At 35.8% G+C, this 20911-nt stretch overlaps 1 protein-coding gene across 2 annotated transcripts in view; it reads right to left on the bottom strand.

Moving 5' to 3' along the window:
• Positions 1-13837, bottom strand: part of GOSR1 (golgi SNAP receptor complex member 1) — a 35226-nt gene extending 21389 nt beyond the window's left edge. Inside the window, exons 1-5 of one of the 2 annotated variants that reach the window (XM_006184969.3) lie at positions 13702-13837; positions 11273-11387; positions 5765-5852; positions 5293-5400; positions 2217-2308 (exon numbers count right to left, since the gene is read on the bottom strand). In XM_006184969.3, the coding sequence (XP_006185031.1) occupies positions 2217-2308; positions 5293-5400; positions 5765-5852; positions 11273-11387; positions 13702-13732 (434 nt within the window). In that variant the 5' untranslated portion in view covers positions 13733-13837. Of the gene's footprint in view, positions 1-2216; positions 2309-5292; positions 5401-5764; positions 5853-11266; positions 11388-13701 lie in introns of both variants that reach the window. The other variant, XM_006184968.2, reaches the window with a different exon arrangement.
• Between the last annotated feature and the right edge of the window lie 7074 nt (positions 13838-20911).

Consider the following 20911-nt stretch of genomic DNA (forward strand, 5'->3'; position numbering starts at 1 on the left):
AGCAGAGGGCTTTAGAGCATTATTTTTCCTTTCTTTGTCTATTTTATCCTGTATCTTTGTTTTCTCCAAGAGGAAGTAAAACCGAAGTTTTTAGACTGATTACTACACAGCACATTGGGTAGGGAAGCCACTGAAATGGAATGTTTTCCTTCACAACGGTACATGCAGCCCATCAACTGAAGCCTCAGGAGCACTAACATGAAGTGAAAGATCTGCTAATTTGGCATACTTAAGGATTTCTATCTTGGTCTTAAGATCACTACAACTTACAAGAAAATGCTTGTATCACCACTATCAACACTTTCATGTTTTGGCTCTTTAGTTCCAATAAAGTACCAAGAACAAAACAAAAAATTGAAGTAATTGCATATATACTGCAGTAAGACAAAAGAGGGTCACGCCGTTAAAACTGTATGACTGGCTGAGTGGCAGGCCTAATGTGCAAAGCACAGCAGGAAAGAAAAGACCAGGAAAAGCAGCATGGTATATAACCAAGAGCACAATGCACTTGAAGATTGATCATTTGTATTTAAATCTGTACTTTGTCATGTATTAGCCAGTTAACCATAGACAAGCCTCTTAATATCTAGTTTCATAAAATGCAACTAATAATTTCTATCTATATCAAAAGATTATATGAAGCCAAAAAAGAGATAACATGACAAAGTAGTGTGCAACTGCAAAAAAATTTTAAATATTAGTTATTACCACTATATCTCATCTCACTAATCATATTCTGCCATGTATGACATGAATTTGAGTATATGCCTTACTCCCCTCTAGTATCTAGATTATAAACTCCTAGAGGGCCAATCTGTCTTTTCATTTGTACCTTCCACTGTGACTAACACAGTGTCTCACTCATGGTTAGCAATCAGGAAATGGTTTAGTAAATGAACATGTTTCTTTTATGATCATCTTTCAGAAAGCAAGTTATTACACTGGACTGTAGTCTAGTGATTCTCACAAATTGTGGGGTAGTTAAATGCCTACACATTAAAGGTTGTACCCAATTCATTCTTCAAAATATACATGTAAATAGATCAGAAAGAAATTAAACACAAGACTTACACGTTCCTGAGAATTATAAATACCACAAAATACCTCATATGGCAAAAATGTTTCATTTTTTTCACTCTTATTTGTTACACAAAGTACACATGACTATATATAAACATATATATAAATATACATATACATATATATAAAGATAAGAACATAGATAAAACAGAGACAAAAATAAAAATCAATTTTCCAAGATAATTTCTGGAGGTAGAAACATAACTGGTGACTGGATACTCTTGGGTTTAAAGTTTTGGACAAAAATTTTGAATAGAATGAATATTAAATGATTTCTGCTACAAAACTGTTTTACTGTTACAACAAAATAAAGGGTCTCTAAGAAAATGTTTATTAGAGTACACGTGATATGTATCAGTTTATGACATGGTAGTCCATACCACAGTTTATGAAACTGAGTATCATACTTATGAAACCTAAGTACCATAAACTTACCACACGTGAGACAACGACAGGCATCAACAGATGGTCCAAAAGTGCAAAGTCTGCAGGTTTAACTAGATGCCCAATGGATTTAACCTTGCCAGTCATACACAGTTGCAAAAAAATTTTCAAAAATGTGTATGAAATGCCAGAATATATTATGGAAGGTGAGGTAAAGGGATGGAAGAAAAGAATATATTTTTAAAATTATGGATTGAGAGCAGCATAAAAATGTTGGAAGTCTTTAAGTAATCTGACAGAAGATTATGACTTTATTCTAGGGAAATAAAGGCTACTTTGATAGCTACCTGAATATATAATTGTTGGCATAAGGGAAAGAGGGTAGGGGGACAGGTGGTAATCAGGAAGAGAAACACACAGAGCTTCAGTTATTGGTAATGTTATAATTCTTAAGGTGGGTGGTAGATCAGAGAAAAACTCCCAAAGACATCATCTAAACTGGACTTTGAATTAAGACAGGAAAGTCAAGGTTGCCAGGAGCCAATGATAAAACCATGGGAAGCTGGAGATAAGGCCAGCAAAGTAGATTAGGGCCATACTGTAGAAGCAAAGTTTAAAGAACAGTGAAATGGAAATTAGAAACCTTGAAATCTAAATCATGGTTCTGCTCATCAATTTGCTGTTAATCATGGATATACTCTAAATCTAATTCTGAATAAACATCCTACAAAATAATATAAAAGGTAACTTACTCAATATCCTTTCGTACTGATCCCATGAGATTCTCCCTTTCCCGTATTGCCATAAAGTTTGCTTTGGTCTTATGGAATTCATGTGTATAATCCTGCAATAAATCAACATCCAGTCTCAGCATAAGCTAATTATAAACGGTCATCTTATTGAGCCAGTTATGTATTGTTATATTTAAATTTCTGTCAGAAAACCTGCTATTTAAGAAACCAAATTGCCAAGAGGTAAAAATAACATTATAATCACTTTCCTGAAGAATGACCAACTTCTTTCAAATAAAAACAATTTGGAGCTAGAGTAATAGTGCCACTAAATCACCTTCGTATCCCTTAGTATCTTGTCTTATGGGGCTGAATTGTAAAGAAACAGTAGTCCTTAGATAAAATGACTTCAAATCACCTAGGATAAAACTTAAGATGCTCTTTCTACTCATAAGTGCACCTAATGGAGCTTATTTTCAAATTTCATCCTTTTGGAACTCCTGCAGAAATTTAATTTCTAAACCAATCAAAGGAAGAATAGTACCAAGAGAAATGTAAAGAATAAAATAATCTTCAAATATTTTCCTTTCTTTTTCTACCATATTTCTAAGATATTAAGGAATACTCATTACTTTTAAAAATTCAGATAACTATATAAAGAAGACAGAAAACATAATCCCACCTCTCAGAGAGCCCCCTATTGACCCTTTAAAAACAAAAATAATGGCTCAACACAGGGTGCCTACTAAAAGAGGACCAAAAGGGTAAACATAAAAACCACCCTGCTCAACAGTTCATAATATTATCATCATTTTCCATCATTTTCTTTCAGGAAATATGTTTCTATTATTTCTTTTCATTTATGCTAAAGAAATCATATTATATTCTGCCATGCCTTGTTTTCTGTAGTTCATAAAATATCAAGTAATCTTTCCATATTAGCAAATAGAAATCTACATTATTTTTAATAGCTATATAGAATTCTATCTATGATTCTGTAATTTAATAAACTCCCTACTGATAAACACTGTAGTTGCCTTTTTTTTTTTTTGCTGCTTAAAAAAATGGTTCAAAAAACATTCTTTTATATACTTCACTGAATTCTCTAAGTGTATTTAAAGGGTAAATGCCTAGAAGATTAACTGGGTCAAAGAATCTTACATGAACATTTTGATAATGCTAAACTGCCTTCTAGACTAACTTGTGTTCTCAGCAAATGGATGAGTGCCCATTTTTCTACACTCTTGTCAATAACAGGTTACAAATGTTTTATTATTTGCTAATCTGACAGGTGAAAAATTATCTTATTTTGATTTGTATATTTTTCATTTGGGAATGTGGCTGACCACCTTTTTATGGTTTTTGCCACTCATTTTCTGTAAATATCAAGTTCATATGCCCATTTCCTCACTAGGTTATCTTTTTCTTATTTCTATGTACATTAAGTAAGTTAGTCATTTGTTATAGTTTCTGGTATTAGGTCTTGCTTAGGACAGTCCTTTACTACCTCAAAATGTGTAAACCATCCATGCTTTATTCTGAACCTTTATAGTTTCCTTTTGTAAATATAAATCTTTGGTCGACTTGGAATTTACTCTGGATAAGAGGAATGAGTTAGAAACTGAGGGTTCCCCTCCCCACAAATAATTAGTCAATTGTTACAGCTCTATTTATTTTATAATCTCTCTTTCCCCTATTGAATTAAAATAGCTCTTTTATCAGAAACTAAATTTTCATGCGTATTTGGGTCTATATATGAACTCTATTCTTTTCTATTAGTCTACTTTTTCTCCAGAATCAAACTGTCTTAATTATTCTAGCTTCTTAATGGGTTTTAATATGTGGTAGAACAAGGCATCCTTTACTACTTATCTCCATTTTCACATGTTTTTTTTCTTGGTTATTCTTGTATTCTGTAATTCCAAATAAACTCAAGTGTCATTCTGCCATTTTTTTTTTAATGAAACAACCAACAAAAAACCCTGTACACTGGGACAGTATTCAATTTATAGGTTGATTTAGAGAGAAAGCTTCCCATCCAGAAGCAAAGAAAATCTTCTTTTATGTTCCTCAGTAGAGTTTTACATATACAAGTCCTATACATTTCTTACTAAATTGATACATAAAAGTTTTATAGTTTCTTCCGTTGTTATTTTCTGATCAATTACTGTTTGTGTGTAGGAAACTATCTGCTGTTATATATTAATTTTGTAAGCCATCAACTTATTGAATTTGTTTCTAATTTTTTTTTTTTTTTAGTTTTCTTGGTTGTATTAGCTATATAATCTTATCACTGCCATATAACACAGTTTTTGCCTCTTCCTTTTCAAAATTTATATCTTGTTTCTTTTTACTGTGTAACTGAACCACCAAGAACTTCCAAAATAATGTTAAATGTCTGTGGGGATTGTGTGTATTCTTGTCTTGTTTTTCTCTTCAATGAGAAGTTTTTTAGTGCTTTATTATTAAGCATGATGATAGCTTTTAACCTGATATACACATTAGCACATTAGGTAAATACAGTATCCTTCTATTCTGACTTTTTAACAAGAGTTTAAAAATTAAAAACGGCTGAATTTTTTCAATATTAAATATATTTGCCTTCCTATTTGTATTACTGTATCTTTAACAACCCCCATGTACATTTTTAAGAGTTTATTCATTTCATTGGTACACTTTTAATATTTTCTCAAACAGTATACTAAATACAGCAAATTATTCCTTTTCTATGTTATCTTCAAAGCCTGATGAGGAAACCATCATACTGTTGCTTATGACTGACCACTGGCTATTTCACTGTTTCAGCTAACTAGTAAGCAAGGTGTCCCACAGTAGAAGTATGTTTACTTACTGATGAATATTATTTAATTTTACCAGGCAAAAGCAAGAGCTATTACATATTTTCAGAATTTTATAATACCAAGAAAAAAAAAGTGAAATATGACAAATGTCTATAGCATTGTATTTATCCTCTCAGAAGATTTTTTTCCCCATTGCTCTCTTAAATAAATACACGTGCACACATTCCATTCACAAATTAAAAAGAAAAACAAAACCCTCCTATAATAACATAAAAATCTCAAGCCCAGTATTTTACCTGCAGTATGTCTCTGTGTCGCTGTAATGTATGCATCAGTGCCGCATTCAAGGAGGGGACACCTGCACTGTTGGTATATTCTGCCATTTTATCATTTACTCCTGTAAGCTAAAAAAAAAAGGAAAAGGAAAAGAAAAGAAAGAAAGAAAAAGAAATCCAACAAAAATATTTTAGAAAGCACTATAAAGAGATAAAAATAAATTATTTGCCTACACGCTCTTCTGGCTAATAGCAAAAAACAAAAACAAGAAGATAGCAGACAAGGATTCAGTATTCCCCCAAATAATCCATAAAGGCTAAAGTAATACCCATAGGACATTGGAATGGCTGTCATCAAAATTCAAGTGGCCTGGAGAGGCCACTTGAACGAAAGGGTGATTTCAATAAATATGTCTGCATTAATATAATCTAATACCATATCTAACAAGTACACAATTAGCGGCAAAATAGCCATTTAACAGAAAGTACTTACCCTTGCCAAAAGCTGTTCAATCTCAATTGCCATTGTTTCAAACATTCTATCTTGGCTTGATCCATTTAAGAGAGGTGTTGTGTCAGAGCTAAAGGGAAGTTCAAATAAAGAGAATCCATTACCAATTTGCAGATACTAATTACTATGTATGAAATAGATAAACAAGGAGAGCTGTATTCAATACCTTGTAATAGCCTATAATGAAAAAGAATATAAAAAGGAACATATATATGTATAACAATCACTATGCTGTACATCAGAAATTAACACATTGTAAACTGACAATACTTCAATAAAAAGAGAATCCATTACTTAAACCTAATCATTTAAAAATACTTAAAATAATGTGATTATTCTTAAAGAGGGCTGAGATATTCTGTTTCTTAAGAAACTATAATTTTATAGGCATTTTCCTATAAGATCACACATGTCCTAAATATTAAATTCAGTATAAAATATAATTTAATGTAAGACTGTCCCAAGCTTTAATAGGTCCAATCTTAATAATGCAAAGAAATTCTAAATGCTCATTTACTGTTTCCCAAATGAAAGCAATTTAAGCTATCGCAGTTCTCAATAAAATGCTGAATCTGAAAGAACAAATTATGTAAACTAAAACTATAGAATTATGTGGTACAGCATATAAGAGGAACCGTAAAATGTACTATGTTTGCTATCAGATCTGTGAGGAATAATCTTTTTTTTAACCTTAATTATGGTTCCTTAGACCTTAAATTAAGTTTTCTCCTCCTTCCATGATTCTTTCCAATAAATAAAATGGAGATTTAAATGACCCACAAATTGGATAACTAGTTATTAAATAATCAGGAACTGGCTTTAAGTCTAATATAGATAGCCACATCCAGCAGGGAAGCTGTAGTACCAACGCTTTACATTTCCACTTATATTATACAATTGTTTCTATTTTGTTTTGCAAAAATGTGCTAACTGTCTTTTAAAATCTTCAATAGTCAGACCTATGTTTTTACAAATGAAACTTACGTTTGACAGATTCAAATTCTAAAATCATGTCTTGAAAGTTTCTTTTGCCTCTTCTGAAAAACCACTAACCTTCATTAGGTCCACAAATTGTATATATCATCATATGAGCAGCTTCAGCTCAATACAGATCTCAGTTATACTGAACACAGACAAACACCCAGGCAATGACTATGCTCTCCAATCTTAATGAAGACTTTGTCTTGTCCTGCGATAGTGCTTGAACGCAGTGAATGAAAACAGATTAAATCACCAGTTTAATGGCCAAAATTACCTTGGCTATATCCTTTCTCCATATGCATACCTACAGTAATAGTAACACGGAATGAAATAGCCAAAAAGCAGCTAATAAGGAGGATTTTTAAGATGTTTAATTAGGTCCAAATTTTTATTTATTTAAAAAATTTATTTGCTCTCAAATATATCAAAATATCTCATTCTTTATTACATTTCAGAGCTAACCCAAGGTTCTGTGGTTATCTCTTAAAATATGCCCAGCAAAATTCTCTATATTCTACTGATACAGATCCTCTCCTGCCAGATGTATGAAAAAGAACAATGGGATAATGATGTAAGCTCCAAGAGGAGGAAAACTGCCCCTGTCTTACACACACACACACACACACACAAATATATATATATTTGCTTAGCACCTAGAATAGTGCCTGGCACATGATAGATGCTCACTGGATACTTGCTGAATGAATGAGGAGGCAATCTCTACCTTCAACATTCTCAGAAAAGTATACAACAGGGAAATGGTCAAAAATACAGTCTCCACAATAATAAAATTCAGTTAAATTTAATTGATTTTACAGGTATGTGGTGATTCATAGACCATAAAGTTCTCAAAAGTAGAAAGTAAAAAAATTCCTCCTGGAAGAAAAATTCTGGTCATCACTGAGCTTATTCATTATGTCACACTTTCAACCTGGGCAACAAACAAAACACTTTAGAATGCAAATTGCATCTTGATTCTCATGGCCTTAGGTTTCTTATTAAAGGGGACAACTTGGCTGAAATAATTCCACAAAATCGTTCCCAATTTGTTGTAGAATTTCTAAGGGAATGTTTTAAAATAGTTTTTCCTTCAAAGGAGTCATAAAAGTATGGGCGTATCTCAGAGACATTGCAGGTTTAGTTCCAGACCACCGTAAGACAGCAAATATCTCAATAAAGTGAGTCACACTAATTTTTTTGTTTCTTACTGCATATTTAAGTTGTTCACACTTTACTGAAGTCTATTAAGTGTGCAATATAGCACTGTGTCTAAAAAAACAATGTACGTACTTTAATTTAAAAATACTTTATTGCTATATGTTATAAACAGATGTGCTATCATCTAGGCTTTGTTGTTCCATTTACAGAACACAGGCAGAGTAGATTTAGCATAATTTTAAGGGCCCTAAGATTTCTGGAATGGTAAACGAGCACTGGCTTCAACTTAAAGTCATCAGCCACAATTAGCCCCTAACAAGAGAGTCAGATCCTTTTTTTTTTTTTTCAATTACAGTCAGTTATAATGTGTCAGTTTCTGGTGTACAGCATAATGTCCCTGTCATGCATATATATACATATATTCTTTTTCATTAAGGGTTATTACAAGATATTGAATATGATTCCCTGTGCTTATACAGAAGAAATTTGTTTTTTATCTGTTTTTATATATAGCGGTTAACATTTGCCAGCCTCTCCTTTGAGGTGGCCAGGCACTGACCTCTTCTCTCTGGCTATGGCATCTTCTTCCAACAGAAGGCTGTTTCATCTACATTAAAAAATCTGCTCTTTAGGGTAGCCACTTTCACTGTCTTATCTAGATCCCAGATAACGTGCTGCAGCTTCTACATCAGCACTTGTGCTTCACCTTGCACTTTTATGTTATGGCAATGACTTCTTTCCTTAAACTTCATGAAGCGACCTCAACTGCCTTCAAACTTTTCTTCTGCAGCTTCCTGACCTCTCCAATCTTCACGGAATTGAAAAGAGTCAGGGCCTTGCTCTGGATTAAACTTTGCCGTAAGGGAAAGTTGGTGGCTGATTTGATCTTCTATTCAGACCACTGAAACTTTTCCTGTATCAGCAACAAGGCTTTTCACTTTATCATTCTTGTATCTGCTGGAGTAGCACTTCTCAATTTCCTTCAAGAACTTTTCTTTTGCATTCACAAGTTGGTTATTTGGCATAACAGGCCTAGCTTTCGACCTATCTTGACTTTCAATACACTTTCCTCACTAAGCTTCATCATTTCTAGCTTTTGATTTAAATTTGATTTAAAGTGAGAGACATGCAACAATTCTTCCTTTCACTTGAACACTTAGAGGTCACTGTAGGGTTATTAATTGGTCTAACTGTAATACTGTTGTGTCTCAGGGAATAGGGAGACCTGAGCAAAAGGGAAAGAGATGGGGGAATGATCAGTCTGTGGAGCAGTCAGAACCCACACGAGATTTATGGACTAAGTTTGCCATCTTATATGGGTGCAGTTCATGGCGTCCCATCACAATTAGGACAGTAACATCAAAGATCACTGATCACAGATCACCATAAGAAACACAGTAATAATGAAAAAGTTCGAAATATTGCGAGAATTACCAGAACATGATACAGAGACACAAAGTGAGCAAACGCTACTGGAAAAATGGCACCCACAGACTTGTTAGACACAAGGTTGCCATAAACCTTCAATCTGTAAAAAATGCAACATATATAAAGAGCAATAAAGCAAAGCACAATAAAACAAGGCATGCACGTATTAAGTTCATGAAACACAGAGAACACAGAAAAAGTATCATGAATTGTATCTCTTCACAGTTTGGGGTTTTAAAATTACATACTCACTGGCATAGGCAAGTGGCAGACTTATTTTCAGGAAAAATGCTTTCCAGTGATAAAATAAGTTTACTCATAGAAAAGAACAGTCCTCATTTTCTTTACTTGCTAAGGAAAGGTGAGCCCAAAGCAATGTACTGCAGTCAAAGCTATGTTACATGCCAACAGCCCACTTTTAGCTTCTGGAGTCAATATGTTGGCCCTGCTATCTTTAATAATGTGACCTTATAAAAAGAAGAAACACTCTGGCTATAGTACTGAAATGAATCTTCTGTTGGAAAGGACACAAAAAGATTTGGAGCATGGGCTCTGGATATAGAAAGACCTGAGTTCAAATCCAAGCTCAATTTTTATTGTTTTTATTATTATTAGCTGAAAAATATCCAACCCACCACCAATCCCAAAGGATGTAAAATAAAGAGAGGATAACAAGTACCAACTCAGGAATCAGCAAATCTACTGCTAGATACACAGAAATATTTTTATAGGTAAAAATGTTCCCAGTAGCCTTTCTATAAAGCTCTTAAAACAGCACCCAAGACATGATAAACACTGTGTCAGCTATTTAAATTATTATTAGTTAGCAAAAATTAGAAACAATGTCCACCTACAGAATAAGCTGTGATACAGTCATATAGTATAATACTATATGCAGAAAATGAATATATCAGAGTTAAATGTATCCATAGTTTAATCTCAAAACTAATGTTAAACAAAAAAGCAAGTTGCAAAATAACTATTGTAGGATACTAGGAATTGTTTAGGAATACAAACGCCATGTAGTAAAAATATATGGAGACTATGGGGAGGGAGAAAATGAGATGCTGTCAGGGGCTTCAGTTGAATTGGTCATGATTATTTCTTAAAGTGGGAGACAGGCACATGGGGATCCATTATATTAATATTTTTTTAAAATATATTTTTATTGAAGTATAGTCAGTTACAATGTTGTGTCAATTTCTGGTGTACAGCACAATACTTCAGTCACATAGGAACATACATATATTCATTTTCATATTCTCTTTCACTATAAGTTACTACTGACAGTGATATTAAATACAATTCCCTGTGCTATACAGTATAAACTTGTTGTTTACATTATATTATTCTTTATATCTTTCTTAGTGTCTTCAATATTTTCTAATATTCTTTGAAATGAGTGGATGGCCTAAAATGAGATTCACAGATAAGAATAATGGTTTCCGTATGTTCAAAACAGTAGTATTCCAGTTTCTTAAAAAAGAATCAAAATTTAAAAAGCTTAGATTATTAATAGTGAGGATACACTCTGCATTAGATTCATTCTAAAACACCAGGTTAGCAGCAGTGGGTATACTCTGCACTTGAGTAGTTCCTCAGATCCATTCAGCAATCAGAAAATATAAGAAATATAATGTGGGCAGGGCAATCACATTTCCTTACAGTAGCTGAAATAGAAACTTATTTCCGAGGCAAATTCATCTTTAAGCCTTAGCATTTTCCTCCTAACAACACCACAATCTTTGCTTAAGAATCCCAAATACACGTTTAGTCTCAAGAATTACGAATTTTTATAATCTCTAAAAAACAACAAACACCAACACACCAAATTACAGAGTTACATATTTTACTTTATATTTTAATGCTATAAAACATTATAAAGTTTAAGGCATAAGAGAGAGAATTTGGTAGTACCTATACCTGTCGCGTCTTCCATCTCGGGCACTGCTGTGACTGTAACTTGTACACAGTTTACTGAAGGAAACTAGTTTCAGGTCAAGTTCATTTTCCAGCTGTCGAGCCTGTTTCCTAAGATCTTTAACAAAATTATAAAAGCAAATAATTAGACACAACAAGTCCACTGATAGATATAAAAATCACAAAATTTTTCTGAAGAAAAAAACTACTGAAAATGATCATGTATCTAAATTCTCCCTTAAAGACAATTGTTAAAAGAAGGAAATATAACACTTACCCAGAAAAGCAAATTGTCATTTATTTAAACTTCAGATGGGGCAAAAAGGGGAGAAACAGTGGGAGATGCAAAATTTCAGCTTTATCTCAAAGACAGCTAGACAACAAATGTTGTTCTAACATCCCTGAAATTGTTTCTACAGCAATAACTAAAATTTTGTAATTTAGGGGAAAACAGAAAAGAATACAAATCACAAAGGAAATGAATATGGTTTATGACCAGCATTATATCAATTTACCAGCTAACTTTACAAAAAAGAATCCATCACTGTTTTTGACAAGGATTTTCCTCTTAATGTCCCAAAGTTTTACTAGGCTTATGAAATTCTTAATAGTAGAGTGATTAAGAGATTGAGTGTAAAGAAAAGATCATTGACAAAGATTTAAAAAATTGTCTTCCAATAAGCTTACTAAAAGAAATTTGGAGAGGCTGAAATTAACAGTAAACAATGTGCTACCAACAAGGTCAAACGTAAGTATGAGAGAAATAAGAGCATATGTTTTAAAATAAGCAAACAAGCATGCAGAGAAATTAGTGTAATAGTCTGGCATCTAAGTGGCTGAGTGAGAGAAGCCATATCTAGATGTGAGTACACTCATTCATTCATAGTGAAGTAGAGGTCAAAATAAAAAGGTTGAGATAATAGAAGGCATACTATGAAGATCTCATCTTTCAGGAATAATTAACACAAAATATTATTTCAGTATACCTTTATCCGCAACCAGAAGTAGGATCGCAGAATGCAGGTAATACAATGGAGAACATTTTCCCAGGGACAAATCTCAGTTAGAACCTCAATTCTGCCTAAAGTTCTGAGATTCTGAGAATTGGCTCTGAGATGCATTCATAATCTACTTAACTTATGAGCCTCTACTTTTTGTTTTTTAAATCCTTCTCTTCAGGGGTTTTCTATGCATTAGTAATCATGTGTTTAAAGCACCTGGCATAGTACAGGCTGGCAATAATAAGCTGTTGTAATTATTACAGCATGGTGCTTCAAAATAGTAAAGCGTAATGACTAGCATCCAAGTGACAGATAGCCACTTTTACCAAATTTAAACATATTTTCTAGCTAGCACACACATTTCAAATAGACGTTTTAATACATGTTTTAAACTATAAGCATACTTCTCTGTAATTAGTAACTGTCTTCTCTAGTAGAGAACATCAAGGTAAAAGCATTTCCTAAGTATGACAGGCAAGTACGGATGAACTTGGAATTAGGTAGATTAGAGCAAGTCGCTGATAGTGACAATACTGTTATTTGTGGTTTCCAAAGGCTTCAGTGGGTAGCAACAGGAAACGGGTTAAAAGGGAAAAGGGATTTGGAGAGTAGTTTCTATTCTGCAGTAAAGCAGAGACAATTGAAAGAAAAGGCTGAGCCTTCTCTGATCTTTGTTCATCATCATGGTCCAGGAATGAATTTTTACATGAGTTCACTTTATCGAACCGTATTTTCAGGAATTAAATAAATGTACTTATCAAGTCACAAGATGGTTTTTTTGGTAGACGAGGTAAGGCAAATGCAATAACTACAATTCACACTGATCTCTCAACTTTCTCTTAACAAAACCGATCTCCACAGCAGAGGGTAAAGTTATTTCCTCTTCCTCCAAACGCGACTGGACACCCAATTCACGGAGTCCCAGGCTGAAGCTGCCAAGGGGACCCAGTAGGCTCACACAACTTCCCTCGATGGACCGGATGGGCAAGTTCCTCCTTTCTCTTTTCCTACTCAATTGTCCAACAGTGACCTCAGCTCTTAAGGCGCTGACTCTTCCTGTCTCCTGGGCTCGGGACATTCTCTCTCAACACTGGTTTCCTCCCGGAGTTCATGCCCCAAGCCCCTTCCTCCGAGTTCCGCTACCCTCTCAACCCAGCTCTCCTCCGGTGACCCCGGCCCCTCTTCCTCTCGGTTCCGGCTCAGCCCTCTCTGCCCAACCTCTGCCCCAAGTCTCGCTGCCTCTCAGGTCAGCCCCTCCGCAGACCGTACGGTCTCTTCAGCCCCCAGGCCCCGGGGCTCCCCCTAGACCAGCCCCGCCCGCAGCTCGGCCGTTCTGGAAACCAAGCTCTTCTCTCTGCTGCCTGCCTCTAAACCGGTCCTCCCTCAGCCCCTCTGCTCCTCGGCGAGACCCTCACGGAGCTCTCCCCTCACCTTCCCAATAATTGCTGGTTCCTGCCGCCATCTTTGTTGTCCAACGTCAGTGGGGATAGGAGAGTAGAGGCGACGCAAGCTAGAGAGTCACCTCCACTCCTTCTTCCGCCTGGCGCCAGGGCCGATGGGATACGTGGGCTTCCATAGACACCGCCACCTGGCGGTCAAGCCGTCATTTTACACCTTTTGAATAGCGAGACTGAAAACAGGTTTAGCGCCTGACACGCCCTGAGTATCTGTCTTTCTGGTGTTCGTATCCGCTCTCCGCGCCCCAAACCTGCACCATCGCCGTCAGCTGGGTTTACCCCCTCTCTAGCAGGGATCTCCTAGGCTGAGAAGAAAGTCATCCTTATTATGCAACTGCCTGCTTCCCTCACTTTCTCTCAAATGTGTATCTTCAGCCAGCCTCCTCTTCTCGGAGCCAGAGGCTTTTTTCTTCCCAAGACCAACTCCCTTCATCCTCACTCCGCCCTTGCTCCATTATCCCACATCTCTGACATATGTGCCCTTCTCCACTGGCTGCCTCTTCCTCTGTCTACAGTAGAGTCCCAGCCCTCCTTCTTTTTCAGGCGCCAAATCCAGAAAGTGTGTGCAGCTTCCATGCACCTCATCCTGACCCCTCAACCTGTTAAAATCTGCTGTCAGAACCCACCCTTTATAGATACATAAATGATCACAGTCTAAGTGTGTCCATATTTCACCAGTTCTGGTGAAATGTGGAAACCTAACCTCCTGTAAATATTTTAAAATCACACCTGTCCCTTTACTCACTGCCATTTATAATTGTATTTAATATTTCCTCTACATTCGCCGCGAACCACACCAGATAATGTTATAATTTTTGCTTCAACTGTCAAACATAACTTACAAAGTTTAAAAGGAGAAGGAATGCCTAGTGTTTACACATATTTTACCCTTCCCGCTTTTCTTTCTTCCTTTCTGGTGTTCCAAGATTTTTTTTTTAATCATTTTCTTTCTGTTTCAAGAACTTCCTTTAGCCATTTTTTTTTAAAGAGTAGGTGAGCTGGAAACAAATTCTGTTAGTTTTTCTTCATCCAAGATGTCTTGATTTCCCATTCTTTTCTGAAAGATATTGTTGCCAGATATAGAATCTGGGGTTGACAGTTTCTTTTTTACTGCACTTGAAAATTGTGCCAATTCCGTTTTGCTTCCACAGTTTCTGATGAGAAATTGGCTGTTACTTGAATTGTTTTTCCACTGTAGCTAAGGTGTCTTTTCTCTGTGCTTTCAAAACTTTTTCTTTTTCTTTAGTTGCCAGAGGGTTGATTATAGTGTGACAGTGTAGATTTCTTCGGTTTTATCCAGCTTCTTGAATCTTAGGTTTATGTGTTTTGGCACATTTGGGAAATTTTCAGCCCTTGTTTCTTCTAATACCTTTTCTGCCCCACTCTCTTATTCTTCTCCTTTTGGGACTTTGATGATGTGAATGCTAAATCTTTTGTTATAATCCTTAATATCCCTGAGGCTCTATTAATTTTTTTCAGTCTATTTTCTGTTGTTCGGGTTGGATAATTTCTACTCTTCTGTCTTCAAGTTCACTAACAGGAGTGTCTTGGCTCTGTCTGCTTCATTCTGCCGTCGAGCCCATTCACTGTGTTTTTTATTTTAATTATTGTGTTTTTCAGATCTAAAATTTCTATTTGATTTCTCATTATATCTTGTATTTATTTGGTGAGACTTTTTTTTTGCTGAAACTTTTATCATTTGTTCTAAGATCATTTGCAATTGCTCACTGAAATATTTTTATTCTATCTTTGTTAGATAATGCCAATGTCTGCGTCATTTTGATGTTGGTATCTGTTGTCTTTTTTTTCTTCTGTCATTCAGGTTGAAAATTTCTGGATTCTTTGTGTCATGAGTGATTTAAAAAAATGTATCCTGGATATTCAAGGTATTACAAGGCTCTGGATCTTATTTAAAACCCTTGTTGAAGCAGAACTCCTCTGACGCTATGCTGATGGGAAAGGTGGGGGAACTGCCTTGTTACTACCAGGTGAGAGTGAAAGTTCAGGCTCTCCTTTGGCCTTTTTTGATACCCCAGGTGAGGAAGGTGACTTGTTACTGCTCCCCACGTGCCCTCCACTGATGCTATGAAGCCTCGTTACCGCTGTGTGGTGGTGGAAGTCCTGGAAGTCCTCTCCACATGGGCTTCTTTGATACCACCCAGGCAGTGGGAAAGAGTGCTTCATTACAGCCAGAAGGTGGAGTCTAGACTCCCCGTTCAGCCTTTGCTGGCAGAGGGTAGAGATGAACCTCAGTTTTTCCTGTAGCATTTGCCTGGAGTAGTACAATTATTATCTAAAACTATTTTGTCCCAGTAGGCTGTCCCTTTCCTGGTCCTTTGGCTAGAGAAGTTTTTTCCTTGGGTTTTTTCTTTTTTCTTTTTTTTCTGTCTGCACCCTTTGGCATTCCTGGTTGCCAGCTTCTCCAGCACCCATTATGGGATATCTGAAGCAAAAAGAAAACCCAGGAAACTCAGCACCATGTCATTCCTTGGATGCTGGAGATTCCTTGGAGGTTCCTAGCTGGTCTGCCTTCTCTCCACCTTTGAGTATCCTTATTTGTTTTATATATAATGCACGAGTTTTTTGCTGTGCTTATGGGAGGAATAGAAGAGAAATGTATCTAGTCCATTTTGTCCAGAATCGAAAGCCTCCATTTAATTTCTAATAGATTTTAATCATCTGCTAAAAATTCTTCATCCTGTCTTTTTTACTTTCTTGGATTTATTCCTTACCATTATCTTAAATAAGGTTCTGATGGTAACTGAAAAAATCTGTCACTCCCATGGGACTGTTTCTGCTTTTTTTTCTTGATCTTTCAACATTTGGTATGTGAGAATAAAGGTAACGTTTGATTGGATGCTGTATATTATAGATTAAAATCAGTAGTAGTCATTTGAGGCGCCAGGTGGTATCTTCCTCCACACAGTTTACTGTTGCATCTTGCAGGCAGTTCAGGGGCAGAACAGCTTACTCCAGTAGGAAGTGGGACTGATGCCAAGTGGGATTCTATGATTGTAAAAATTGGTCTGCTTCTGATTAGCCCTTACTCCTAACGTGTAGCCATTCAAGTGTCCTAACTGAAAAGCTGTTGTGGTGCCCCCTTCCTTGATAGGTGCTGAATTCATATTTCCCGCCACCAGCAGTACTGCCTAAAAGCTTCTGGGTGGCTTCTCTGCCTCCTGTCTGGCCTCTCTGCTACTAGGTATCTCCCTTAGTCACCACTTATGAATCAACAAATGCCTCAAGGTGAAAACTTTGTTATTTTCACCCCCCTGAACTCCCTTTGCTAGGATCTTGACCCCCTACGTCCCTGTTACTTTAGTAGCTCTCTGATCTTTCAACAGGTCTTGTTGTTGTTGTTGTTGTTCTTAAATCCAGCTTTTCTGGGGGGAAAGGGTACAGCTCAAGTGGTAGAGCGCATGCTTAGCATGCAGGAGGCCCTGAGTTTGATCCCTAGTATTCCCTCTAAACATAAATAAATAAACCTAATTACCTCCCCCCTCCCGAATAAAAATAAATAAAAATCTTCAAAAAAGATCTAGCTTTTCTATTTATTCTTGATGGGAAGGTCTTTCTGTTTAAAGGCAATCCACCCATAGCTGGAAGTAGAACTAAGTTATCATTATTTCTGACTTAACCTGTAGATTATTTTGTATTTTCCACACATAATCATGCCTATGAATAATGACAAATTTGTTTCTTCCTTATCAATGTTCCTATCTGTTATTGACATTTCCATGCTTCATGGCTGAGATCTCATCTGTCAACACAGCAAAGTTCACATGCTTTAGTGGGGCTTTTGTTGGTCTGGGTTGGTGAGAGGGAGGGGTTGTAAGTGTTCCAGTTTTGCAGTTTGCAGTTGTCTTGCAAGACTCTACATTTCCAGTTTTTCCTTTTCACTTTCATCACCTAATTGTCAGTAGGTGCTTCTCCTTTTTCACTTTTTTCTTTCACCAGAAGCTAGTGTTTCAGAGATTGCCTCCCCCTTAAATTATACCAGCCCCTACAAATTGTACTCACTCTGAAGCCCCTTCTCTATAGACTGTGCTCTGTTTGGACATGTTTGGGCACGTTTTTTAGACCGTTCAGACTTAGTCTTTCTGTTAGTAGTTTTCCACTAACTTTAGGCCTATTTGCTAGCATCCTTTTTCTGTCTTTCTTGCGATTCATCTCTCTCCCTTCTCTCAACAAAGCCTTGCACTGAGGTGGTGTAGGGGCAGGCTTATGAGAGTATATGCTGAGATTTGGTGGTTTTTCTTATTTTATCATTAGTTTGAAGTTTCAAAATTCTCTTGCTTCAAGTTACCCTGAAGTTTCTATATAGACTTACTTTTTCCTTCTTGTTTTTTGCATTATTTTGCAATGAAATATTGGGAGACGTGTAGCTAAGGTTGCCACCAGTTTTCAGCTACCTGGAAGTTCACTCTCATTCTTGAAAGATATGTTCAGTATAGAATTTTATGTTGGGAGTTCATGTTTTCCCTGGCACTTTTGAAGTATAATTTCACTGCACTGGTTTTCATTGTGGGGAGTGATTCTAATCTCTTAATCTAATTGCTAATTCTTTGAAGTTAATTTCTTTTCTCTCTGACTACCTTACATTTTTTTGTCTCTGGTGCTCAGCAGTTTCACCGATGTGTCTAGATGTGGATATTTACTTCTTGTGGCTTGGATGGAGTGTCTTTAATGTATAGATCATTTATCAGTTTTGGAAAATTCTCCATTGTTGTCTCTTAAAATCGTTTTCTGTGCTTCATTCATTCTCCCCTTTCCCTCTAGAACTGATTATCAAACGTGCATTAGTCGTATTTTTACCTTCTCCTTCATATTTTCTAGCATTTGTCTCTGTGCTGTGTAAGAGAATCTCTATGGATCTATCTTCTTATTCCTGCTTCTCTGTGTCCAATCAGCCATTGCAACTATCCATTTAATTTTAGTTTCTGTATTTTAATTTCTAGAAATTCTATTATTTTGTAGTTTCGTATGATAATCTCAGGTTTATCTTTTATTTCTTTGAAAACAGTAAGTTTATTTGTTGTACAGTGTTTGATAATGTCATCGTCTAAAACTGGTGAACTTTTCTGCTTTATTACTGGTAGTATCTTATTTTACTGTATATTTGGTTATCTTTGTTCATGTTTGGTCTTTGCTCCTGAAAAATAGTGAGATCTCCTCCAAATCTAGGATGGAGAGATACCTCACTTGAGAAGATCTGAGTTTAACTCAGTCAGCCAGAAGTAGTCCCATGTGGCTTGACACCTGGACCACGGAGGCTATGCATACTGGGCTCGGTTCTAGACATCAAGTTTCCTATGCCCATTCCCTTTCAAATGTGTTCCATTCAAGTCCTGCTGAATAGCAAACTACAATCCTTCCTCTTTTGCCCTCCCAACACCCACATCCTCCAAATAAAAGTCCAGCAGCCAACTCTATATTATCTTTGCGACTTTTCTATACATCTACATCTTCTAAAATTATTTTTTAACTCTAGAAGTCATTCAGTTCAGCTGTTACCATGATATGCCCACTTCCCATCTATCCCATTCCCTAACTATCTTTAGGATCAATTCTTCTGGGCACCTAACATCTTTCAAATGCCAAATCAGAAGCCTGTTTGATCTCAAAAAAACTCTAATAGGAATTATGCAATAATAAATGATGATAATAATTATAAATATTGGAATAACTCCAAATACTCAAAATTAATAGTGATATTCAGAGCTAGCAGTTTAGACCTTCCCCATGACCCTTTCACTTTGATTCAACCTCAGTGACAAACAGAATATAACCCATGTTAAAATTTCTATTTAATTTCTATTTAATCCACAACCTCTTTCTACATATTCCACCTTAAATTTCTCCTCCAGCTTTCATTTTTCCATCTACAGCTTTGACTATTTCATGACCTCTTCATATTGCTTTTAACTGAATCAAAATAAATGGTCTTAGCTGAATTTGAGACATCCATCTCACTATACTCCCACTTCCAAATACCACATTTTTTCAATCTAATCAAGCTTTTCATCCTTCTGTTTCAAACTTCTTCCAGGTTGGCCTCTAAACTTGAAAAACATTCTACTCCAATTATTGCTTGTTTACACAGTAACAGGGACTAGGATTCCATCTGACCCCAGCCAAATGCCAAAGAGAGAATATGTTTGCTTTTTTTTTTTTTTAACATGCTATTGACTAATGTAGGTAGAAACTGTGACAGTAAATTTAAAATTCAGTTTTATATGCTGATTTCATTGCTTTTGAATTCCGGGTGATGATGTATTTATATGAGGTCTGTAAATAGCATAGCATCAGTTGGCATTCTAACTACATGTAAGAAGAGATGAAGACCTGCATGATGGCATTATTCATAACTAAGTAGTGCCTTAGCACTGAGCATTCACGTTGACTTTTCTGAGAACAGTATCTAGAAAGCTGAAAAACTGAACATAATCAATAGATTACTGTTTATGACACAAACCAAAAGGTTCTTGATTTAGTTACGAGCAAACTCCAGACAAAAACTCGGGAAAATATTTCAAACACTGGGCAAAGAAGAACCGTCATCACTGTTCATATTTCTTAGCAGCAGTTAAGTAAGGCTGTTTTCACTAAAGTAGCATAAATATCACCTAATTTTATTGTAAAACAAATGTGAAGTGTTTGGCACAATTTAAAACTTTACTGCCATGCTATAGACAATCTATGGAACCACATAATGGAAAACGTTTAAGTTTTTTTTTTTTTTTCCAGTGTTCATGTCTAGGACTTCTTCTAAACTAAAAAGGCCACGTGTAAACAGATCTTTGTTCATGTATTTGGTAAAATAACTTTATTTTAAAAGAAAACAGCAAATGATGCTGATTACCACGGTCACTGAATTCTGAGTCAAATATTATGTTGGGCTCTTTGCTAACGTTATTTCGCTTAATTCCTACTACATTCCCATTAGGTATTATTCCTTAACCAGTAGAGAAACTGAGACTCAGAAATGTTAAGAAACTTGTACAAAATAAAGTCACAAAGGAAGAAAGTGGCAGAGCCAAGAGTCAACGTAGACTGGTTCAACTCCAAAGTCCATACTCAAATCTCCATGCCAAACTTCCTCCATAGCAGACCTTCTTTTTAGAGGAACCAGTCACTACAGAAGTACAGCTTACTTCTATTTCTGTTTCTCAGGTCTGGAATAT

This window comes from Camelus ferus, chromosome 16 (genome assembly GCF_009834535.1).
Source record: "Camelus ferus isolate YT-003-E chromosome 16, BCGSAC_Cfer_1.0, whole genome shotgun sequence".
Taxonomy (NCBI): domain Eukaryota; kingdom Metazoa; phylum Chordata; class Mammalia; order Artiodactyla; family Camelidae; genus Camelus; species Camelus ferus.